Consider the following 25,437-nt stretch of genomic DNA (forward strand, 5'->3'; position numbering starts at 1 on the left):
GTAGTGTTGAAATTGTGTACATGCATAGAACTGTTTGACACTATAATCCTGTGCACCAATGCCTGTCATACTTCAGTGTGTGTGTGTGTGTGTGTGTGTGTGTGTGTGTGTGTGTGTGTGAGTGTGAGAGAGAGAGAGAGAGAGAGAGAGAAGAGAGAGAGCTTGTCTAGATTCATGTGTGGATGGCTGTTCTTCTGTCATGTCTCTGTGTAACATCCTCATAACCTCTCTCCCGTGTTCTACTATACATAGAAATCTTTTCATGGGTCAGAAACCACTTTCAAGACTTGGCATTTGCTGCTCCCTCTGCCTTAAATGCCTTTTTCCCTTCTCCCCCTCCTTGTTTATCTCTTACTTATACTTTAGATGTAGGCTCAGACATCCTCTCCTCCAGAAAGTGTCCCCTGCTTGCCCCAGCTGGATGAGGTCTTCCCACGGCCTCCTGAGAGTCCCCCCCCCCAACCCATCACAGCTCTAGGCACTCTGTCCCACATTATAATGGAGTTAATGTAAAAAGTGCATACTCTGTGTCAGGCCCTCTCTTACCAAATGCTTCTCTAATCCTATACCTAATCCTATACAATAAACTTGATTATTATCTCCATTTTACAGAGGCTAACACAGGTTCAGAGAGGGTGGTCACTTCCCCAAAGTCACAACGCAAAGAAGGGCTGAGCTGGACTTGAATCCAAATCTATTATGTCAGCCTACCCGCACACCAAAATAATCTCAAAAATCTAGCCCACAGTGGGGGTTCTGGAGCACACAGACAGTAGAGTAGAAATTAAGAGCCCAGGAATTAGGTGAGACAGGTTCAAGTTTGGGCTCTACCACTTTCCTGGTGAATGACCTTTGTCAGTGCATGGATCTCTGCAAATCTGTGTCATTTGTAAAATAGAGGTGATACTAGTATCTTCTAGGGCGACCTTCCAGGCTGGGGGCGAGGTTAGAATGCCAGAAGATTTGCGGGGGGCAGGGGGATAGTTTATGCTTCCCGGAGGGAGCCAGAGCAGAATCCTAAAGGATTTAGCGCTATATGTCGGTTTGAGTAGCGATCGGTTGAGGACTTGGGATAGTCTGAAAGCACGCAATGTGTGGGAATTGAGGGTGGGATGGCATCTGGACCTGTTGCGTGAAGCTATTCAGGGTCTCTTAGGTCGTCAGAAAGAACGTGAATTTTCTCCTAAAGGCATGAGGAGCTATAAAAGGCACTGTGTGTGTTGTGTGTGTGTGTGTGGGGGGGGGGGGGTAATGAAGAAAGGAACAAGCAACAAGCTTCTGAGCCTTGCTCAGGGTAGGGGACTTCATTTAATAACTAAGAAACACTGACCCTCAAGGTTGGCACTTAATTTTGTTTTAAGAAACCACCCATTTTTCAGGAAGGGGTAACAGGCGCTAGAGAAGAAAATATGTTCAAGGTCATACAGTAAAGCACAGTAGGGCTAGAGACTCTCAGCTCCTCCTGTTCCGCGCTGGGCTTGGTGCTGCTTTGCAGAACAGCCACACGTACTGGCGGGGTCACCTACCAATCCCCTGGAGGACCGCGGGTAAAATCCACCCTAAACCCCAAGAATCTTGAGTCTTGGAACACGGCAACTTTAGAAGCAGGGGCCACGCCGGGCCTTTTTCCGGCGCGCCCCTTTTCACCTTCCCCATTGGCTCACTCTAGGGAAGGGTGACGTCCGAGGGCCCTCTGGTCACCTTGTCCTCCGCGCTCTCTATGGCAAAAGAAACCTGCGCAGGCGCGCGAAGGGACCCGCGCTTTACGACACCTGTGCGGCAGCGGCCGCTGTAACTCGGCACTCCTTCGCGACGATTCGGCCGGGTGCCGCTGGCGGCCGTTGCCAGGGTGGGGGTCGCTTTGCGGCATGGCGATGGCGGAGGGCGAGCGGGCTGAGTGTGTTGAGCCCCCACAAGACGAACCCCCGGCTGATACCGCTCTGAAACGAGCAGAGGAGCTCAAGACGCAAGCCAACGACTACTTCAAAGGTACGCCCGCCCTGGAGGGGGCAAGGGGAGCGTGGCGAGCTGCCCCGGTGGAGGGGTGCTGGGCCCGCGCGGAACCATGGCAACACGGAGCGGCAGTCTGGGCGCGGGCCAGGCACTACCAAGTGACCACGCGTGGAAAGGCCCAGGATGGCGCTACCCAGGGGCGACAAAGGGGGCTTTTGAGAGGACAGGTGATACCTAAAAGTGGCGGACGGAGCAGATGCTACGAACTGGGGAGACTGAGGAGGGCGCTGCCAAGTGTGGGACGGGAGGGGGAGAGGAATGAGGGCTCTGCCACATGTGAGACCCCCTTCGAGAGGTGCTACCTTATGTTGAGACCCGAAGGGGCGCTACCAAGTTGTGACATGGGTCGAGGGAGTGATGGCCTATCCATTGGGGAGACCTGGGGTGGGTAGCACCAAGTAGGGGTTTGGGAGAACAGTCCCAATAGAGTAAGGCATCGGGGGGTAAGGAATAGATCATTAGAGTTGGGAGGGCAAGGACGTAAATGTGGAGTCACACTAGGAAAAAGGATATGTGGGAAGTCCTGGGAGTAGGGACTTAGTAGTATGACTTAGGATCTTGAGAACGAGAGGTGTGTGGGCACCCATTCATTCATTCATTCATTCAGCGTGTTTTTTGAGCACCTGCTATGTGCTAAGGACCCTGCTAGACTCTGAGGATGCAGCAACGAATGAGACAGATGCAACCCTGCCCTTTTATAGCTTGTAATTTAGGAGAATCAAACAATGAGTAATCACACCAATTAATAAAATATTTAAAAGTTGTGATGAATGCTTTGGAAAAAAAAAAAAACCCAACACAGTGTGAAGTAGACAGTAAGGGTTGGAGACCACTTTAGGTGGATGGTCAGAGAAAACCTTAGGGAGAGAAGGCCTTTAAATTGAGGAGAATTGAGGAGTGCTCCAGGTGGGTGAAGCCCCATGTGCAAAGATCCGGAGGTAGGAACTGAAAGGAGATTTTTGGGCCTGGAAATTTAGCAAGTGGGTGAGGAGACTGATACAAATGAGTTTAGGGCAAGGGCCAGATCTTTGGGGTTTCATAAGTCATTAACAAGGACCAGTTTGGATTTTACTCAGCTGTCCAAGAAGAGATATTAAGTAGATGGATATGCCAGTTTGGAGCTTCAAGGGGAGGAATTTTGGGCATGACCAGCCTATGGATGGAATAGAACACACTGGAAATGGATGAGGTCACCTAGGAAGAGAAGGGGCCTTGGACGGAATCTTGAGGAATTCTATGTTTAGAACAGAAGAGGAAGAGAGAGAGGAGAAGTGGTCATTGAAGTAGAAAGAAAATTGGGAAAAGTGTCAGGGAAGATGACAGAAGAGAGCGCTTCTAGTAGAAAGGGGCTGTACCCTGGCACAGATGCTGCCAAAGTGAGCATGGAGCTTTGACTGCTGGATTTGACTCAGTGAGTGTTGATAGTCTTGACAAAAGCAATTTCTGGGGAGTGATGGGTGGCCAGCTAGGAGGGCACTGCAGGGTGAACAGGAGTCCTGGAAGTGGAGACAGCAGATGTTGGCAGTGTTTCAAATATGTTGGTTCTGAAGGGGAGTGGAGAAATAGGGGAAGGGGCTTTTTTTTTTCTTTTTTTTTTTTGTATTTTTCTGAAGCTGGAAACAGGGAGGCAGTCAGACAGACTCCCGCATGCGCCCGACCGGGATCCACCTGGCACGCCCACCAGGGGGCGATGCTCTGCCCATCCGGGGCGTCGCTCTGTCGCGACCAGAGCCACTCTAGCGCCAGGCAGAGGCCAAGGAGCCATCCCCAGCACCCGGGCCATCTTTTACTCCAATGGAGCCTCGGCTGCAGGAGGGGGAGGGGTGGAGAAGCAGATGGGCGCCTCTCCTGTGTGCCCTGGCCGGGAATGGAACCCGGGACTTCTGCATGCCAGGCCAACGCTCTACCACTGAGCCAACCTGCCAGGGCCAAAACTTTCTTTCTTTTTTTTTTTTTTATTTATTCATTTTAGAAAGGAGGGTGGAGAGAGAGAGAGGAGAGAGAGAAGGGGGGAGGAGCAGGAAGCATCAACTCCCATATGTGCCTTGACCAGGCAAGCCCAGGGTTTCGAACTGGCGACCTCAGCATTTCCAGGTCGACGCTTTATCCACTGTGCCACCACAGGTCAGGCCTGATTTTTTTAAGGATGGAAGAGACTAGAGTCTGGTGCATGTGTGGTAGAATTGATTGTATAGGAGAGAGGGAAGACTTGCAGCAGCAAAGCCCTGGGGGAGAGATTGGGGTGTGGAATCAATCTAGGGCCCTGGAGGAGAATTGGCCTTTAATAGGAGCACAGACAGAGTCAAACAGTGGGAAAGTTTGTTTGGGCTGGAATGACAAGGAGAAGGTGGGACTGACCAGAGAAGGTAGGTGGGGTAGAGCCCTGAAAGCTGGGTCAGGGAGAATGGATGTCATCCTGGGATAGTAGGGAGCCATGGAAGGTTTTAAGAGAGGAGCAGTATGGTCTGATTAGTATTTGAGAGAGCTCTCTCCCAGCCGTCTTGTGCGGATTGGACACGAGGGTCAGCCTGGAGACCAGGAAGGAGACTGGAACAGTGGGCAGGTGAAAAGTACTGGTGCTGCCAACCAGGCTGGAGAGATGGAAACTGACTCAGAAATGTTTCTGATTGGCTACCTGGCGAGAGGGATGAGGGAGCTCCAGGCAGAAAGAACAGATGGCACCAAGATTGGAATGGGTTGGAGTGCGAGAGGTAAGAGGAATTCGTTTTGGTGAGTCTGCAGGGAGGAGCCTGAGCTTTCCGCTGAGGACTCTGGGGGGCCCTGGCTGCTTCTTAGTAGGGAAAGGACAGGGTCAGGGTTGTGCTTTAGAAAGGCCCTTCTCTCTATCGCTTCTCAGCCTTTTGGCTAAGATCAAGTGTAGAAAGGCCCCTCTAAGGGGCAGGACTGGAGGCTGGGGCAGGGACCTGGGCAGGAGAGAAGGAAGGCCAGCCCAGGACGGGGTGGGGCTGGAGGGATGGAAATGAATAGATTTGAGAGTTGTTCATGAGGCTGACTTGACAGAACATGGTGACTGCCTGGCTTTGGGATCTGAGGGCTCAGCAGGTGTCCAGGATAAGGCGCAGTCTCCAGCTGGGAGGTGACATGGAAGGAGGGTCATCCCTGAAGTGGGGTTTGGGAGGAGCAAGTATGGGGGTTGATGCTGAGGCAAAGTTAGAATTCTGGGAAACGGTAAGCAATTGGGAAGGACCCCTTTCCCCCTACGATCTGGGGTATGAGTTCTCAGGAGTCCTTGAGCTGGGTGGGCAGCCAGAGGCCCTGTGATGAGCTGGCATGGAAGAGAATGCCCCTCCTGGTCCAGGCCCCTCTCTGTGTGGCAGGCAGTGGCAGGCATGGAGCCCTAGCCTGTGGAATAACAATAAAAAGAATAATGACAGCTCCCTTCATTGCGCCCCTGTGGTGGCCAGGTACACACTTTGTTTAATCTTCCCTGGAGCATTGGGAGGTAGGTAGGAGCTGCCCTGTTTATTTTAAAGAGGAAGCTGAGGCTCAGAAGTAAAACCACGTGCCCAAGGTCAGAGTGTGTGAGCGGCAGAGCCCGGATATCCCCTTCCTCACCACGTGTTTGGCTCCCACATTCAGAATCCTTACCCTGGCCTACCTGGCCCCCTGTGGGGTGCAGAGGGACACCAGGGGTTCAGAAGGTCCCCCACCTACCTGTCCCCCAGCAAGGCTGGGTCACCTCTGAGCTCAGGCGCATTCCAGAGGCTCAGGCAGCAGAGCCTGGTCCCTGATGCTGTCCAGCTCTCTTCCCTCTCTCTGGACCTCATCAGCCTCCTGTAAAGTGGGAGAGGTTGTATTTAGCCCCCCAAGGAGGCCTTCAGGTCTAAGAAGGCTGCCTGGGTTCAAATCTTGTTTTTTCCTCTTCCCTGTTGTGTGACTCCTGGGCAAATGACTTAACCCCTCTGTGCCTCAGTTTCCCCATCTCTACACTGGGGATTATCTTGATTAAATACGCTCATATTTGTCAAATACTTAGAACAGGGCGGGGATATGGTGTCTTTGGGTAGATGTGTGAAGTAAGGGCCCCTCCCATTTCCTCTACTCCTTGCTCTTCTTCCCTTCGCTTAGTCATTCATTTCCTTCTTTTACAAGTATCAGCTGTATCCTCATTTTATACATGAGTTCATTTAGCCCCCACATCCACACCATGAAGCAGGGCTGTTTGTGATTCCACATTTCCAGTAATCAGACTGAGGCTGGGAGGCTGTTTGCCTGAGATCTCATGGGCGAAATCTGCAGAGCCAGATGTCAGACTTTCAGACACCAGGTTTTCTGCCCTACACCAGACAGCCATTCAAGTGACATCTCACCCAACAAGAGAGCTGGCCAGTCAGCCCCTGGAACACCGCCAGGAGGCTGGAAGGAGTCCTCGAAGGCACTGGCATTCCAGGGAGGGTCGGTGAGATTTGGGCTGCCTGGTTCTGCCCTTGCTTGTTTCTGGGAAGTCCTGGGCCTGCCCCTTGGGACTCACAGTCCTGTGGGACACACTCATCAGTTAATGATGACAGCCCAGAGTGGGCAGGGCTGGGATAGGTAAGCCCAGAGGGGTATCTGACCCAGCCTAGGTGTCAAGGAGGGCTTCCTGAAGGAGGGGACATGAGGCTGTTTGAAAGATGGCCAGATGTTAGCCTGTAAAATGAATCATTGTTTTATTGTTCCCAGCCATCTCCTTAGGTCCTGGCTTTTTCTTTCTCTTTCTCTAGTGTTATTCAGTTGAGCTGTCTATCTGTCTCCTTCCTTCTTTTCTTCTTTCTTTCCTTCCTTCCTTCTTTCTTTCCTTTCCTTTCCTTTCCTTTCCTTTCCTTTCCTTTCCTTTCTTTCCTTCCTCCCTCCCTCCCTTCCTTCCTTCCTTCCTTCCTTCCTTCCTTCCTTCCTTCCTTCCTTCCTTCCTTCCATTCATCCATCATGATGTTTGGAACCCTATTACCCTGGCCTCTATTCCCTTCTATTTCTTCTCCTGACTCACTCTCTTCTCTTACCCTCTAGGTCTCTGCTCCAACATTCCCCCTGGACTCCCTAGCCCTCAACACTCTTGGCTATTACTTCATGGTGGTGGGTCTGTGTGTTGTGTCTCCCCCACCCCTACCACCCTGGCCTCCACTGGACTTTGAGCCCCAGGAGGACAGGGCCGAGGGGTCCTGTGTCCTTAGACAGGACACGGACTCAAAAGAGTAAGACAAACAAAGCCCCTTCCCTTCTGGGGCATAGGCTGAAATTGGGAAGATGGATTATAAGCAAACAAACAAAACAAAAAGAAACCTAGTGGTTTATCAGGTGACGGGGGAGAAGTAAGTGGAAGTTAGGGCAGGAATTTCCATTGTAAGCTGGGTATTAGGAGAACTCTGAAACTCTAGTCCAAAGGGGGAATGTGAGTTGCCCAAAGGGCACCCTGTCACTAAGAAGCAGAGCCAGGCATGGGGCCTGGACCACTTGCTCCTGTGACTGTTCCTGCCCCTGTCCCCTGTGCCTGGCTCTCCCAGAGGCTACCAGGTTGGGGGGGAGGGGGTAAGAGGGAGGCATTTGTGTCTTGGCCTGGCTCAGAATTCCTTCCTGCTACTTATGGACTTTGCCTCTCTGAACCTCAGTCCCCTTATCTAGAAAATGAGGCTGATGCACATAATATGTCATGGTTCCCAATTCTGGCAAGCCTTGGTCTGCCTGTCAAGTGGTGGCACGGGAGGGGTCTATGAATATAGACTAGGTGCTTGACCTTGAACAAGACCCAATGACTCATCTGTAAAGTGAGCACCAGATGGTGCTCATGCATGGAGATGTGAGGATTCCATGGGTCAGGATTTAAAGCGCAGGGCACAGCCATAGCTCATTTTAAGTAAAATTGATCTTTTCCCCTTGGCCAGATGTCGTTCCACACTTAGAACATCAGTGTCCAGACCCTGCTGTGGCCTCCCGGATCTGTCCTGCCAGCCTTTCTGCCCAAATCTGCACCCTTCCCCAGCCACTCTGATCGGCCACACCAGCCTCCCCCAACCCCCAGGGCCTTTGCACCTGCTGTTCTTCTGTCAGGAATGTTCTTCAGTTTGGTTTGTCTCTTTCTTTGAGTCTTGGCTGATATGTCCCCTTCTTCTTGAGGCCTAAGTAGGTTCCTTCTCCTTCCCCACTTCCTCTTCTAGGTCTCCTTTTTGGGCTTGTGTCCTTGCTTTTGGGGCTGGACAGTCGGGACTCAGGCGGACTCGTATTTGCTGACTGACATCTCAGTACCATATCTTCTCCGGGCCATGGGGGGATTCAGTGAGACCCTTCTGAAGTCCTGGAAGAAGTGTCACCCAGCCCAGGGCCTGGAGAGTGGTGGTTGGGTGGGCTGGTGTGTGGGAGTGACCTTGGGTCCTAGGGATTTGGACCCTAGGAGACAAGGCCTTGTGCTAGGTGGGACAGTTGGGACAAGGAAGAGGGGCAGGCTGGAGAGACATTCCTGAGCTCCACTCCAGACCTCAGTTTCCCATCTCTTAGTGGGGAGACTGGGCCACTATGCAGTCTGGGGCCTCTTCTTGCTGGGCGTCTTGCCCTGCCTCATGCTGCCTCCTCCTCTCTCTCCACAGCCAAGGACTACGAGAACGCGATCAAGTTCTACAGCCAGGCCATTGAGCTGAACCCCAGCAATGCCATCTACTATGGCAACCGCAGCCTGGCCTACCTGCGCACCGAGTGCTATGGCTACGCCTTGGCTGATGCCACGCGGGCCATCGAGATCGACAAGAAGTACATCAAGGGCTATTACCGGCGGGCCGCCAGCAACATGGCACTTGGCAAGTTCCGAGCCGCCCTACGCGACTACGAGACGGTGAGCCAGCCTGGGGGAGGAGGCCAGTTCCCTGTGCCAGGTGGATGCTGAGGGCTGATGTGGCGGGCTGGGTAGGACAGCTCGGTGTGCATGCCGGGGAAGGGGGGTTGGGAGAAGGACATTCACAAGGTCCTCAGCATCCACTCATCCACCCTGGAGCAGATGGCCTGGGTCACATCCGGCCCTGCCATCAGTCACGTGGCTACCTGGACAGGTTACCTGGCCCTCTGTGCCTTCTTGTCACACCTGTGGAATGGGTTACCATGAAGAATAAGTGAGTTTCTGCTTTTCAAGCCTTTAGAACAGACCCTGACACAGTGTTCTGTAACCATGAACTGTTCGGGTGAGTGTCGGTGGTGGTGAATGAGAGCCACAGCCCTCCTCCCAGCGGAGCTGGGAGTTCAGAGGAGCGCAAAAAGCAAACTGTCACTGACCATGTAAACAAAACCAGTGCAGGTGAGGACACGTGCAGGGAAAATGAATAGGGGAATGTGCTCTGAGGGACAGTGAGCGGGTGTGTTGTAATGAGGTGACGAGGGTGGGGCCCGAGAGAACAGCGAGGATTCGCTCATTCCCACTCACTGGCCACTCCCAGAGCTGTAATCGCTCTGATGATAGTAATGATAGTCGGAGGGACTTACGAAGCACATGCCTTCCTGTCAGGCACCCTCTACAGCCCTCATGTAGACGGGCTGAATGAATTGTGGTGGCCTTGTGAGTTGGGGACTGTGGTTACCCCAACTGTACAGATGAGATGGCAGCCCAGATGGGTTAAGTCACCTGCCTGCCACCATGCAGCTGGCAAGCTGGGATTGGAGCCGAGGCAGCCTGGCCCCTGGCTCCCGGCACCCCCACTTCAGACAGTTAGTTCCCCGCGAGTGTGCATTTCATCTGTTCTGTTCATTGGGACGGTGCTCCCAGCAGGGGCCAGTCAGTGTTTGTGGATTGAACTCTTGCTCCACCCTCAGTACACGTGCACCCTCACTCCCTCCTTTCCTTTCATCCACAGCACTGAGCAGCTGCTGCTGTGTGGAGGGGAGGGGCGGCCGGGGGGCCAAGAATCAGGGTCAGACGCTGCTGGCCTGGGGTAGGGGGTGTGTTTCAGGCCCTGTGAAGGCTTGTACTGGCCTTGGGCCAGAGGACCCCTGTGTCGGCACAGGGGCAGGTGTTCAGGAGGGGGTAATTTAAAGATTGAGGGGCACAATGGAGGAGGATGCTGAGGTGACACCCAGGAGGATGAGGGGAGGAGCAACAAACAGAGTCCTTGTAAGCTTGGGCTCCCGAGTCACTCCTCAGTCAGCCTCTCCCTTGTCCGTGTCCTCATCTGGAGAACGGGGACGAGGAGAGACTGTGGGCGCTGCTGGAGAAGTGTGAGTGCATCTCACGGGACTGCAGGCTCAGTAATGCGGAACCCGGGGACAGTGGGGTTGGGGGGTAGGGCTTTCTGGGGCTCCAGGCTCGGGGCAGGGAGTCTTAGAGGGGGGCATTTGAAAATGAGGAAAGATCCAAGCACAGATATGTCACAGGGCCTTTACCACTCCTGGGACAAGAAGCAGGGCTTCTTCTCACGGCTGCGGCCCGACTGGGGCCTGACCCTGCGTGCACTGTGAGACTGAGGCAGTCCGTACTGGCCATCCTGTGTGTGTACCAAATCTGAACTGTACCCCAGGCCTGTGGTTGTCATGGAGGGCTAGCAGGGATTTCCTCAGCCTTTTTCAAATCAACATGAGGTGCAGCCACACGCAGCATTTAATTGTCACCACCCCTTTCCCTGTGGGGGCTCTGCCAGTAGCACTGGGGAGTCTAAGATCCTTGCCCGCCTGGGCCTGAGTCTGACCCACCATCCTCCGGCCACCCATTGTCTGCAGGCTGTTCCCCTGTCTGCAGGCTTGTCCACTCTGACCCGTCTCTTCAGGCTCTGTGGGCACAGGGCAGAGGGGCGGGGCCCTGGGCAGCTCCCCTTCTGGAAACTCCGCCTCCCCTCCGGAGCTGTTTCATGGAACTTGTGCCCAGGCCTCCTCAGATCTGGGCATTCTTGGAGGCAGAGCCCAGATGTGACCTTGGTTGAACAAACAAGCCCAAGGATTTCCCTCTCAGCAGCCTGGGCCCTCAGGTGAAGGGCCTCTCCTTTCTCAGCCTCAGATTCCCCATCCGCATGCTCACTGTGTGCCTAGCTCACTGTGGTGAGCTCTTGACATTCATGAATTCAGTTCATTTTATAGGAAGGAAATAGGTGTGGAGAAGGTCAGCCCCTGCTCACCCAGCAGAGAAAGGGCAGAGCTGGGACTTAAACCCTGAGTCCATGCTTGTAACTGTGTGCCAAGTTAATGATGGTTTGAAACCAGCACTTGTGCCTTCATCAAATGCAGTAAAGAAAAAACCTTCATAATTTGGAGAACGTTGTGTATGCATTGTTTTGTGGGGAAAAAAGTTTACTTACGTGAATTTAGGTGTGTGTTAAGGTGTGATAGAAAATAGGTATTTCTTCCTGTACGTCAGAATCCGAGTCTGTGGGTCTGTAGTGCAGTTGGAGGCGCCCGCTCCATGGTCAGGATGCCAGCTATGAGCTGTGTGCCTGAGGGCTTTCTTCTCCAAACTCAGTGTCCTTGTCTGTGAAAGGGGAGAGGAGTGGGGCCCACCTCCACGTCCTTGTGGGGATTAAAGAGGCAGTGCATTTAGAGTGGGTCCTGCCCCAACTCAGCACTCCATGCGCTTTCAGGGAGAGCCTGCACCCACGGAAGCGCTGTGCCAGGGGCCAGGACCTTGTCGGGAGCCTGGGAGCTGTGGTGACCCCTTTCTGCTCTCCCTGCATGGCCAAGCCCCAGGCCCTCGGCAGGAACCCAGCTCCCTCTCCTGGGTCCACAATGAATCCCGCCCCCAACCCCCTTCATCCCAAGTTAAGCTTACTTCAGGATTCCCTGCCCCCTCATTGGGTCACCTTTTCAGAAGACCCCACCTGTGTTCTCTCCTGTTTGCGGTTGGAACTCAGATAGTCACGTGGGCCCAGGCTAGATCTGAAGACTTTTGCACGCCTGCTCCTCTCTGGGTTTGTTCGGTTTGGTTTGTAATGTGGTTTGCACTTGGGTTTCTTACAGTGTAGTCCAGCACAGTTAGGTAGACGTGCGTCTGCCTTGCAAGCCCGTACAGGCGCCCGTACCCCTGGTAGTAGCAGGAGTAGTCTTAGCTAACACCTAATGCAACACTCACCAAGGGCCCGTCATGCCCTAGTAACTCCTGTGACCTTCATAGCAACCCTGCCCAGTGGAGTCTGTTGTCAGACAGATGAGGAAACTGAGGCCAGAGAGTAAGTCACTCCCCCAAGGTCCCACAGCCGGGGGTGACACCCTGGTAGCAGAGTTGGGCTCCTGACCAGTGGATACATGCCACAGGCAGAGGTTTCCTGGCACCGTGCTCACCCTCAGCTCAGGCAGTGCGCCCGATGGCCTTTCTCTTCTCTTATTATTAGGGTAGCACTGGCCGAATCCATCACTGGGGGCCCAGCCCGTGGAGTGCAGACCCACGTGTTGTACTTAAGGTCCTTACAATGCAGTACCCTCCCAAAAAGCCAGCAGCCCGTTGGCTGTTTGCCTCAGGCGGGCTCAGCACTCTGTGCACATGTCTGTCGTTGTCACCGTAGATAATCATAACGTCCGTCAGACGTTGTCGTGTGCGTTCCCTGAGGTCAGGAGCACGTGCTATGGGGTCTGGCTCCTGCTCTGGTCTGTAGTCCCTCACCCTCCGTTCTAAGCCCAGGCTTTTCTAAAAACCACAGTTGTAGCAAGTTTGGGCAACTCATTTGGTGGCAGAATATGACCTGAGCTAATAAGAGGCCAGTGGTGGACGTGATGGCTGCCACGTGGTGTGGCTAGAGGTTTTGCTGCAGGACTGGGAGTGTGCGTGATGACCAGGTGCCACACATTCCTGCTGGGGCTGTCTAACACAGAGGACCTGCACTGTGTCATCTTTCTACAATCCAGAAAATACCCAGCTTCCAAACCCATGCAGCCCCCGTGGCTTCACAGAGGGACTGCCAACCCATGTTGTCGTTTCATCGGTTCAAGCATAATTGCCTGTGAGCACTCCCAGCTGAAGATACTTTTTAAAAACAGCTTTTTATTTTGAGGGCATTGTCAGAAGTAATGCAGAGATGGCCTCCCAGCTCCCTCAGAGTATACATGTGGCATAGCTGCGTAAACATCAGTCAGGAGACGGACAGTGATCCAGTCCAGGTGACACTTTTGAAAGAAAGTCCAGCATTAAGCTGTGACCCAGTGGGCCTTAATTCCTGAAGGACCCCCGGGCCCTGTGGTCGGGAGCCCTGGCCTTCCCTGGGAGCGGGAGCCTGACAGGGCGGCCCCCCTCCCCCAGTTCTTGAGTAAGCAGCAGCAGCCACCGTCCCTGAAATGAGGCCTGGCTCGCTGCTAGACCCTGGGATGGGTCCGATGGTGAATTCTCACGCCACCCCCCACAGGGCTTTTGGCACCCTCCCTACTTTCTAGAAGCTGAGGGAGGCCAAGGGGGGGCTGCTTGCCCTGGAGGCCTGACCCCAGGGCAGGCACTCGTGACCACTGCCCCACACTGCCTCCCTGGAGGGCATACAGGGTGCTGTGGGACAAGTGGCATCGGGCAAGGAAAGGAAACTGTCTCAGCACACGTGGTAGAAGTCAGGAGCCTCCACAAAGAGAACAGAGTCCTCGCTTCTTGGGTCAGTGACACACCGCTGGGCTTCAGTCTCATCAAATGGGATTGTGATAACACCACATAAAATTGCTTTGAGGATAAAATGAGCACATTAAATGCTTACAGCAATGTCAAGCACATAGCAAGTGCTCAGAAAATTACCTGTGTTGGAAATTTCTGCTTCTGGCCTCTTTTCCCGTAGTCATCAGGGTTGCAGTTCATCTGTTCATTCAGGGCGTTCATTCCCTGCTGGGATTCAACCTCAGCCCCACCCTCATGGGCCACCTTCCAGTGGGGAGACAGCCCCTGTCTGACTAGCCCAGTGATCCAAGGGCTGTGGGAGCCCCGGGGGAGGGCGCTGCCTTACCCAGCCTGAGTGATGGGGTAGGGAGCACCCAGAGGAGAAGTTAGGGAGGACTTGGAGGGAGGTAGTATGAGGTTCTGGGTTTGGGGCAGCCTGTCCAGGACCTGGAGGTGAGAAGAGGTGGCGCAGGTGGGGGCTTAAGAGTTTGGTCTGGCTGGGCAGTGCTGGGCAAACAGAAAGCGGGTTCTTGTGAACCAGGCCAACGGGTGGTTTGGACTTTATCCCGGGGTGTGGACTCATAACCTCTCCCCATTGGGAAGGACTCCAGGGGATGTCTGGTGCTGCCTCCCTCCCAAGCTTTGTGCCACACCCACACCCCAGGTGGAGCCGCCTGGCAGGGTGCCCTAGCCTGAGCCTGCCTGCCCTGACAGGAAGGATGCAACTCAGTTTTCTACCACACGCCTGGTCTACAGTCGTTCCCAGGGTGGCCGAGCCACAGGGACCTTCAAGGGTTAGTGAGTAAACCTTTGTTTGCATAGACTTTGACTCACTCTGCCAGGCCTTCCACCAGGGGGCATTATCAGCACCCCTCTCTGCTGCTCGCCCTCCTAACTGTCCGAGGCTCAGAGAGGGGAAGTCACTTGCCCAAGGTCACACAGCAAGCACGTGGCAGAGCAGGGATCTGAATCCAGCCCTCTGTTTCTGAGCTTGGAGGATCAGAGTTTGTAGGAAGCGAGATAGAAGGTGGAGAGGAATGGACTCCTTTTACCAAGAACCTACTGCATCCCAGAGCGAAGCCATGTTCTTTTTGCATATGAGTGGGTTTAGTCAGTACAGCCTCCGTGAAAGGGGCCTCGAGGGGCCGCTGACGCTTTCACAGGGTTGACTCCAGCCTGGTGCCACTGCACACCCCGCAGGAGTGTGCGCTCCTTCAGCCCTCACGGCAGCCCTCCCGTCTTACAGAGGAGACTGTGCCATGGAGAGGCAGACTCTTGACCGAGGTTACGCAGCTGATCCTTGGAAGCTGGGATTTGAACCTGGGCAGCCTGGATCTGTGGCCCACTTCCCTTCAGAAAAGGGAACTCATTTGTCCTGGGTCTCCTGAAAGCCCCAAGTTGAGCAAGGAACGTGATTCCACTCAGCGCTGGCTGTGCCTACCTAGCCCTGTGTTCATTACTCATTCCCAGCAGCCCTGGTAGGGGGGCCTGTTATCTCCTTCGTTTTATAGATGAAGAAATAGGTTCAGGGAGTCAGGACCATCCAGCAAATCATGGGCCCCTTGGGTGAGTCCGAGCCGTTAATCATGACTTTAGGCCTGACCTGTGGTGGCGCAGTGGATAAAGCATTGACCTGGAAATGCTGAGGTCGCCGGTTCAAAACCCTGGGCTTGCCTGGTCAAGGCACATATGGGAGTTGATGCTTCCTGCTCCTCCCCCCTTCTCTCTCTCTCTGTCTCTCTCCCTCTCTCTCTCCTCTCTAAAAATGAATAAATAAAATAAAAAAATAAAATAAAATCATGACTTCAGACCCAGCATGTCCTTCCCTCTCAGGCCCACCCACCTTGACGTTAACTATAGCAGGAGAGTGTGCCTCTGCCTCTGCCTCTGCCCTGCTCCCAACCGGAACCAGAAGCTGAACACGTACTCCTTGTACTCCTTGGATGGGGCAGTTGTGTTTTAATAAAGGAGTTAAGATTTATTGAGAACCCATGTGGGTTCCGTGTTTACCCCTCACGCCGCCTATGTGGTCTAGTTTGGGGATGCAGAAACCTAGGCTGGGAGGCGACAGGGTAGCAGCACTAGTGCGTGATGGCCCGGGCATTCTGCTCCGTCGTTCATGGAGCCCAGGGCGGGGTAGACCGTGGGCAACTGCAGCGTCCCCGCCTCCCGACTGCTCTCTGCCCCCTCCTTGGTCTGAGTGTTGATGCCCCCTTCCTTCCTTCCTTCCTCCCCTTCCTCTCTTCTCCTCTTCCCCTCCCTCCCTCCCTCGTTCCCTCCACGCCATGCATGCCCAGGTGGTGAAGGTGAAGCCTCACGACAAAGATGCCAAACTGAAATACCAGGAATGCAACAAGATTGTGAAGCAGAAGGCCTTCGAGCGGGCCATCGCGGGTGACGAGCACAAGCGCTCTGTCGTGGACTCGTTGGACATCGAGAGCATGAGTGAGTCAGGCCAGGTGTCCCACCCCAGCCAGCTCAGAACATGCCACGTCTTCGCACGGCCTCTCCATGCCCTGCGCAGCCTGTGGGGTGGGGAGCTAGGGCTCAGGGTCGCCTCGGGTTTCTGTCCCCAGGCCACTGTCTGTTGCTTCCCTACCTGCATTCCTGGGGACTCCAAAGTCCAGATTTGGGGTTTGAGTCACCCAGTTTGGGGTGAGCCCCTCCTCCTCCTGCCCAGCCCAGCTCCTTGGCAGTAACGTCCACCCCTCCCAGGCCTCCTGTGTCGGATTTGTCTCTAGGTCTTCTAAACACTCAGATAATCCAGTTATTCATTCCACAGATAATTACTGAGTACCTACTATGTGCCAGACACTGTTCTAGGTACCAACAATACAGCTGTGAACAAAACGGTCTCTGCCCTCATGGAGCTGATGTTTTGTTGGGGAGAGAGATGATTAGTCAACAGATGAATTAATAATGTTAAGTGCTATAAAATCAAGTAGGCAGAAGGGAGCACCCTGGAACGGAGGTCAGGGAGAGGCCTTTGAGCTGGCCTGAATGGGAGGGGTGGGCCGTGGGAGGACCTGGCTGGGGAGTGGAATCCTCTCACTCCATCCACGTTTCAACCTGAGTGTCCAGAGCCGTGTCTGCCCCATGCCTGGGAGCCAGCCCCCTGCCCATGCGTGCATGCATGTACGCACACGCACGCACACTATGGCCACTGACTCATTCCCATATTCACCCGCCAGCTATCGAGGATGAGTACAGTGGGCCCAAGCTTGAGGACGGCAAGGTGACAATCACCTTCATGAAGGATCTCATGCAGTGGTACAAAGACCAAAAGAAATTGCACCGGAAATGCGCCTACCAGGTAACACACCTACTGGGTGCCGCACACACCTGGGAGCCCAGGCAGCATCCAGCTCTGGCAGTGCTGAAACTCGGCACAAGGTGGGGGGTCACAGAGAAGCAGAGAAGAACGGGAACGGAGGGTTACACTCCCTGAGCTGGCGCTGTGCCGGACAGCATGAATTCTTTATGTCTGGTAGTGTATGTTTTATTTTTAGCATTTCCATTTGGTTCTTTTTCAATAGTTTCCATCTCTCTGTCTCATATGTTCATGCATGTTGTTTCTATTCCACTAGGTCCGCTAAGACTTTTATCAGAATTATTTTAAAGTCTGTCTGGTGCTTCCACATCTCTGGGTCTGCTTCTGCTGTCTGTTCTTCACATGTCATAATTTTTTATTGTATGCCAGACTTTTTGTGTAAAAGAGAATGAGATGAAACTTTGGCAAAAACCAGCAGGACTTTCTTCTAGGAAGCTGCTAGTGTGGGGCACTATCATCTCACCCACAGCCTAGGGCGCGTGGGGGGTTCAGTTCACCGCTGGCTTTAAATGTTTGCAGAGCGCAGTGAGGGTCTCCCTTCAGCAGGGCGTGGGCTGCGGCGATGTCTGTATGGCGTACAGGCGCCAGCCTTTGGAACTGTGGGGGACTCTGATGCCAGGCCCCCCACTCACAGGGCCAGAGTTGTGGGTTGCTGGGAGCTCTCCACTCTGCACCCTCGCCCCTACCTTTGTGCCTCAGGACGTCTGAGTCTGCCCTGCTGCTCTGCGCCTCGCCGTCTGTGCCAGCTGGTGAGAGTTGGCAGGTGAGGCCAGAGGCATTCCGCTGCCGGCCCATCTGTCACAGCAGCCGCGCCTGGCGTGACCTCTGCCGCTTCCCCACACCTGGCCTTGGCGGACTGGCCCTCCTGCCACGCTGCCAGGGTGGGTGACCAGGATGAAAGCAGTCCCGCCTTCCCCCAAGGAAGGGCCTGTCACAGTCCACACCTGGTTTAATTTAGGTTTCTTTGCATCCTCGGCTCTCAGATTTTTTTTTTAATTTAATTTTGTTGGGATTTTGGCTTTTTCTCATCATTAGGGTCAGAGTGACAGTCTTTTATAACTTTATACATTCTGACCAGAGTGGACATTGCTTTTAACACATAATTTTTTTCCACTTTTTATTTTGAAAAATTATCAGTACAGTTAACACCTGTGTAGATTCACCATTAACATCCTTTTTGTTTACTGAGCCATATGAGGATGAGTTGCATATAACCCACATCTCCTAAACAGGATGTTATCCTGCATAACTACGGGTCAGTTTGTTGCCCCTTAGGAATTGAGCGTTGGTACAATACTACTTACTGACTAACACAGACAGTCGGCAGACTGCCAGTGAAGTCTGGAACCGCTGTCAAATATACATGACATTGTCAAGGTCATCTTCAATTAGTAAAAACTAATGTTATTTACATTTCTAGACAAATATTTAAATTTTCCCCAGTTTTCCCCCAAACACCCTTTTAGCTGTTTCTTTAAAATTCATAATCCACCCTGGCCAGATGGCTCAGTTGGTTGGAGCATCATCCTGAAGCACAGAGGTTGCGAGTTCGAGTCCTAGTCAGGGCACATACCAGAGCAGATTGAGGTTCCTCTCTCTCTCTCTCTCTCTCTCTCTCTCTCTCTCTCACCATCCCTCTCTCACTAAAATCAATAAAATAATCCAGAATCCATTGGAGGATCAAATGTTGCATATGACTGCCTTTTTACTTCTTTTCATTTAGACTAGTCTTGTGCCTTCAGAGACATGGGCATTTAGCTGTGTCCGGGCTAGTTGTTTTATAAAATGTTCCGCATCTGGATTCATCTATGTATTTGTGATGCTGATTATTTTAATAGAAACCAAGAATATCAATCTTTATGTGAAGTAACATGTTTAAATGACATAGAGGCCACTCGGGTCACAGTTGGGGGAACCCCTCTGGCTCCAGCCAGCACCCACTTGTCTGGGCCTTCCCTTCCCGTTCCTCTCCTCTTCCCACCTCTCCCTGCCCCTCAGCCCAGTGGGTCTCCTAATCAGTCTAGGCTTCCCGGGGCTGGGGTCAGGGCTGGGGTCGGCAGGCCCTGCAGTCAGTTCCTCTCACAACTGTCCTGCCTTCCAGATTCTGGTACAGGTCAAAGAGGTCCTGTCCAAGCTGAGCACGCTCGTGGAGACCACGCTCAAAGAGGTGTGCGCTGTGGGGCAGTGTGCGGGTGGGCCAGGGGTGGGGGCTTCCTGGCTGGGGAGGGGCCACGGAGCTCAGAAACTCACAGACCCACCTGGCTTGGTCTCCCCTGTCCCCCCACCCCATGTCTGTCCCCCTTGATGTCTTTCTTCTCCTGGCCTCTCCATCTCTATCCCACCCTCTTCATGTCTGTGTCCCCTGCCTGTCTTTGCATGGTTCTTCTTGGTCTGTCATGACCTCTTGCCCATCCCCTCCCTCCTGCCCCCTCCCCACCTCTCTCTCTGGGCCCCTCCCTCTCCGGTGGCCTCTTTTCTTCCAGACAGAGAAGATTACAGTGTGCGGGGACACCCATGGCCAGTTCTATGACCTCCTCAACATATTTGAGCTCAACGGTTTACCCTCGGAGACCAACCCCTATGTATCCTTCCGCAGAAGCGCAGCCCCTCCCCCCACTGGATTTGGGAGAGGAGCCCCAGCAGAGAAGACAGAGCCTGGGAAGAGAGAAGCCTGAGCACTAACTTGCACCGGATGTGGGTGGAGCGCAGGCCGGCCCTGGACTCCGGCTCTGGCTCCGGCTCCGGCTCCGGCTCCAGGAGCAGACAGGCCTGGGCCAGTCCCACTGCTGTGTGACCAGGCAGGCGGCTCAGTCTCTGCGTCCCAGCTTTTCTTCATCTTGAAATGGGGTCACTGTAGGATCATACCCAGCAACATCTGATGCTACCCGTGCGGGTTCCCTCCTGGCTTTGCCACTTCCCGGCTGTGTCACCTTCACAGCTTACTTCACCTGTCAGTGCCTCAGTTTCTTTCCTCATTTGCAAAGTGCAGATAATAATAGGGCCTACCTTATGAGGTTATAGAGAGCAGTAAATGAGTTAATACGTGTGAAGTGCTAAGTGGCACATAATCAGTGCTATTTAAGTATTTGCTGTTATGACAGTTACTTGATAAATGGCCACTGTTAGGTCCACCAGGCAGTGTTGGGTGGGAGGGACCTTGCCCCCTTATCCCCGTGGCTTTGGGCCTGTATTTAGAGGAAAACTGAAGCTTGCTGAACACCTAGTATCTGCCCTTCCACCATCAGTTTCCCTGAGAAACAGGTGATTGGGGACCTCAGTACATCTTACTAAGGCTCAGAGAAGCCAAGCTGCTGGGCCAGAGCCACACAGTGAGGAGAGAGACAAACACCATATCCCCCAATCCCTGCTGACGTCCTTGTTCCTAGGGGGTGCTGACGGGAGCTGTGGGGTGTGGAGAGACTGGGGGAGGAGTGGTACCCTTCCCTCGTTTTCCTTAGCGGGGCAGATATTTAATGGCGACTTTGTGGACCGCGGCTCTTTCTCCGTAGAAGTGATCCTCACCCTTTTCGGCTTTAAGCTCCTATACCCAGATCACTTTCATCTACTTCGAGGTGAGCTGGAGGCTGCAGGCTCTGGAGCCAGTGAGGGGCCCTCACTTTCTCCTCTGAGCCTCCGATCCCTTGTCTGTCAAGCGGGAATACTGGTTGCAGCTGTGTTTATGCTGCGCATTCATGGAGGGCATGCACAGGGCTGCCCTGTGAGGTTGGGCGGGTTGTGGACTGCATGCTGGCATCACACACGCTCTGTGGGCCATGGGGAGGACTTTGGTCATGGGAGGGCTCTCAGCAGAGGAGGGTCAAGGTGTTAACAGGATCTCTTGGGCCTCCATGTGGTGAACAGACCAATGGCCAAGGGTGGGAGCGGGAGGACGACATGGTGGCGCTGGCCCAGGAGTGGGGAGCAATGCTGGGGTCGGACTCCTTTTAACGTAGAACCCAGAGTGTTTGCTGGCGGGCTGCACGCCGGTGTGAGAGAATCGGCTAAAGGGATACTCCAGGGTTTTGGCTGGAGCACCTGGAGGCCTATGGCTGCTAGTGACAAACGGGAGACAGAAAGACGCTGGTGGGGCCAGGAGAAGACGGCTGGGCTCTGGACGTGGCTGTGAAACAGAGAAGAGCTGTCAGTTGCTCCCATGGCAATGACTACAGGCCTGGGCCCTGTGGCCACATGCTGTATGTGGTGCTCGGCCTGTGTGCTCCTCCAGAAAGGGGCTGAGAACGGTCTATACCTCATCAGTTTCTGTGAGGGGCCAAGGAGCTGATGCATGAATGTCATTGGCTGGGGCCACCACACAGGCCTCCCTGGGCCCCCCAGTGTGCATCTGAAGGCTCCTGGGTCCAGGGGGAGGGGCTGAGGTTTCTCTTCATCCTGTTGTTGGCCAGGCAACCATGAGACAGACAACATGAACCAGATCTATGGCTTTGAGGGTGAGGTGAAAGCCAAGTACACAGCCCAGATGTATGAACTCTTCAGCGAGGTGTTTGAGTGGCTCCCTCTGGCCCAGTGCATCAACGGCAAAGTGCTGGTGAGGACCGCAGCCAGGGCTCCGTGAGCTCCCTGCCCACCCGCCACACAGAACCACACGTGGGCATGTGTGCTAGCAAAGCGGGTCGGAGGGTTGGGATGTGGCTGGCGCCTTCCCACACAGCTGTCCCCAACTTAATCCCAGATCATGCACGGGGGTTTGTTCAGTGAAGACGGCGTCACCCTGGACGATATCAGGAAGATTGAGCGGAATCGGCAGCCCCCAGATTCAGGTGACTAGGTGGGCCCGGTAACAGCCCCTTCCCTCCCGGGGGCCTCAGTGTCTCCAACAGAGAGGAGCGCCCTGGGGTCAGATCTGAGCTGCTGTGACCAAGGCCTGCTCTGGATGAGCTTTGTGCCCCTGGCAAGGACAGCAAGGTTGGGCCTCAGTTTCCTTAGCTGTAGCTTGGTCAGTGCACCTGCCCTGCGGGGCCGCACTGACAGGGGAGCATTCGTGCCGAGGCCAGAGCACACTTCAGTCGTTCATTCATGAGTTCGGCTCCTGGCGCCTGGAGGGACGCAGTAGGGCTTCTTTTCTAATGACTGGGGCAGACACGAGAGGATTCATGCCCATGCATGTCTGCACACGCATGCGCACTCTGGGAACTGTTAGAGGGCATGGGTAGACTGCTGTGACAGGTGGGCAAGCATGGGGTGGGGGGTCCCAAGGCAGGGGAAGCTTGAAGGTGGGAGGGACAGCCAGGAGGCCAAGTGGTTTTGGAGTGAGCAGGGAAATGCTTTAAAGGGGTTGATGAGGCCAGAACCTATGAACCCACAGGCCCAAGTGAAGACCTTGGTGTTTGTCCCCTGGGTGGGGAGCCGCGAGAGGCCTGGAGCGGGAGAGGGACTGGAGTTGAGTGGCAGTGTTAACCCTTCTGGCTGTGAGGCCACAGTGGATTGAAATGGGCCTGGAGGGGGCAGGAAGCTTGCGCTGCTCTGGATCCCATGCCCCCTCTGCAGTGGGTACCCCCTGGGGTTGGCTGGGAGGTGGTCTGTGAGCACGCACAGCCCATGCAGGCGGGTCAGGTCCTGATATTTCCCTCTAATCCCTCCAGGTCCCATGTGCGACCTGCTCTGGTCAGACCCACAGCCACAGGTCAGTTTGCTCAGGAGCCATGGGCAGCGGGTATGGGCAGGGGCTTGGTGAACAGGCACCTTAAGCTCCCTGTGTCCCCAGAATGGACGCTCAGTCAGTAAGCGGGGTGTGAGCTGCCAGTTTGGGCCCGACGTCACCAAGGCCTTCCTGGAGGAGAACCACCTGGACTACATCATCCGCAGCCACGAGGTCAAGGCCGAGGGCTACGAGGTGGCGCACGGCGGTCGCTGCGTCACTGTCTTTTCTGCCCCCAACTACTGGTGCGTCCCCATCTGCTCTGCACATCTGATCCTCTTTCCCTAGCACACTTTTTATGATAGAATATTCCAAAGACATGTAGGAGTAGATAAAATAGTATAATGAACGCCCACATACTCACCACCCAGCTTCAACAGTACCCACTCACTCAGGCCAATCCAACGCTCCACTCTCCACCCCCAACCCCCGCTTGGGTTATTTTAAAGCAGACACCAGGCATGAGCTGTGCCATGCATTGCTGCCCCAGGGTGTTTCTGAACTTTATGTGTTTAACTGTAGCACCATGTGTCAGACCTTCATAAAAGGTCCTCTGACCTCAGCCGAAGTTCTGTTTCCCCACATCTCTCCTGAGGATCTTTTCAGGGGATTTCTTTGGAGCAGGATCCAAACAAGAGCCACATTGTCAGTCTTCTTATCTTTGCATTCCCTGTCCCTTGCCATTTTTGGTTGAAACCGGGTTCCTTGTCCTGCTAGTTGGCAGTGCTCTGGACCAGGCTGGTTCCGATCCCAGGGCGCTGGTCACCACATTCCTCTGTCCCTTGTGTCTCCCGGGGGTGAGGGCCAGTCATGGTCAGGATAGAGCCCAGGACTCTGAGAGCCCCGCCCCGTGTGTACCCTTCCTGCTTCCTGTGCTTTCAAGTGTCACCTTCACCCTCATTCCCTGTTCTCCAGAGCCCCCCTCGTTGCTCTGCATTCCTCTCTCTCCCATGCCTGTCTGCCTGTCTGCCATGGGCTCTGCCTCCATCTCCCTCTTTCTCAGCCTTTCTGTCATCCGGCCGCCGGGGTCTTGCTCTCCCCCGCCCACCTCTCACTTCCAGTCTTTCCTCTGCACAGCCCTTCTCTGCCCCCTAGCCTGGCCCAGCCTCTGACTGGCCACTCTGTCCCTGTCCCCACAGTGACCAGATGGGGAACAAGGCCTCCTACATTCACCTCCGGGGCTCCGACCTGCGGCCCCAGTTCCACCAGTTCACAGCAGTGGTGAGTCACCCCTTGGTCCCCATGTGCCTGGGGGGGGGGGGAGCGGGAGGAAATGGCTACGAGGCCTGGTTGGTGGGGAGCAGGCATAACGGCTCAAGGGGACAAGTGGGTGTCTGCATCTGGTGTTCGGAGATACCCCTAAAGCTGCCCTGTCTCTGTCTCTGTCTCTGTCATGTGTGCCCGGTCTGCAGCCTCATCCCGACGTCAAGCCCATGGCCTATGCCAGCACGCTGCTGCAGCTAGGGATGATGTGAGGCCCGCACAGCGGGGTCTTCGCTCCCGCCCGACCCTAGGCCCCGCCCAGGGCAACATTGGACCCCCTTTTACTTTGTAAAGTTTGTATTTATTCCCCTTTAGGTTTGCAGAGGGGGTAGGGGGCTGGCCAGAGTGTCTACTCCCTGGACAAAGAAGAAGGTGGAGAGGCTGGGTTGGGGCACTGTCTGGGCATTTCAGAGGGAGGCCAGCATGGGGGAGGCGGGGCCCAGAGGCTGCCCGTCCCCCTTGTTTGCATGGCCTCTCCCCAGCTAAAGCAATAGGGCCAGCCATAGGAAGACCCTGGAAGGGGGGTCATCAGGGAGGCCTCACCACCCCCCCTTGGCAGCCCCGGGATGGGGCTGGGCTGGGGCTCACCCCTTCCCCAGCTATTTTATGTCTGTAATTAAATATGTTAAAATAAAGTCATTATTGTAAGTCAGCTTGTCTCGGATGCTAGAGCTGCTAGGATTAGGATGACCACTTTATTAGGGAATCGGAGGGATGAGGAGCCACAAAGTCCCACCCCCTTTGTCTCCATCTCTCTGGGCACCAGGCAGCTGCCCAGCCAGGGTGGGGATGACCAGCCCTTATGTCCACTTGTCATAGCGAGCTCCTGAGAGGGAGTTAGTTTGCTACCTGGGATGGGGAACTGTCATCAGAAACATTGAGAGAGACGAGGTAAAGGGCGCGCTAGCGAGGCTGGGTCACAGCGGAAGCTGGGAGACCCTCCTCTCCGTCATGGTCACAGCGCTGCCCTTGGGCCTCTCACCGTCCAGGGCGCCGCCTTATGCAGCAGGCCCAGCTCTGGTTCTTGCATCACACAACAAGGCAGGTGTTTCCACCTGCCAAGGAAGACCAAAGGTATTCCCACTGCTCCCCTCTCCCTCCTTCGCAGTTTGGCACTGATTCCCGCTCAGGCTGCCTGGCCTGGGCCCTCTGGAGAGATTCCTATTTTCAAGTCCGCTCTCTGGGACCCACCTCCTCCCGGGGAGGTGCACCCCTGGGGATTGTCTCCTCCGGGCAGGTGACACCTGAGGTAGGAGGGAACCTGGTGAGCACTTTGCCCACCTTGGTTGCTTTCCCCGGGGCAGAAATGAGGCAATCACAATCATAATTCTGTGTGGGCATTCAGGGAGGCTTCGTGGGCAGGTGTGGACACCTTCCTGCAGGCTGTGCTGTGCAGTTTACAGTGTCCTAAGGGGAAGAAGCATGAGTCCCAGGTGGGTAGTTTTGTTCATTTTCCCTGAGAAAGAAGTGTGAGAGTCCGTCAGACCGGCAGAGGGAGCTCAGCCGAGTGAGAAGCCACAGTGTCCCAGGCACCCCGGTGCTGTTGGTGGTCGCTGCTGCGCTCAGGAGTCCCCAAGCCCACCTCACATTCAATAGTTTGCAGTGGTGTTAGCCCAGGGTGGCTCCATTTCTTATCAGGGTTTTCCCAAGATG

General features: G+C 54.5%; 1 protein-coding gene across 1 annotated transcript; it reads left to right on the top strand.

Annotated features, from left to right (window-relative positions):
• The first annotated feature begins 1,790 nt into the window (after positions 1-1,790).
• PPP5C (protein phosphatase 5 catalytic subunit) lies at positions 1,791-24,436 on the top strand. The gene is made up of 13 exons (XM_066373813.1): positions 1,791-1,989; positions 8,592-8,833; positions 15,832-15,979; positions 16,726-16,847; positions 18,967-19,032; positions 19,349-19,447; positions 20,332-20,437; positions 21,269-21,411; positions 21,556-21,643; positions 22,466-22,506; positions 22,588-22,766; positions 23,661-23,742; positions 23,934-24,436. Exons 1-13 carry the CDS (start codon positions 1,869-1,871, stop codon positions 23,994-23,996), a joined length of 1,500 nt encoding a protein of 499 aa, XP_066229910.1. The 5' UTR covers positions 1,791-1,868; the 3' UTR covers positions 23,997-24,436.
• Positions 24,437-25,437: the final 1,001 nt, after the last annotated feature.

The sequence above is a fragment of the Saccopteryx leptura genome, chromosome 3, assembly GCF_036850995.1.
Source record: "Saccopteryx leptura isolate mSacLep1 chromosome 3, mSacLep1_pri_phased_curated, whole genome shotgun sequence".
NCBI classification, from domain to species: Eukaryota; Metazoa; Chordata; class Mammalia; order Chiroptera; family Emballonuridae; genus Saccopteryx; species Saccopteryx leptura.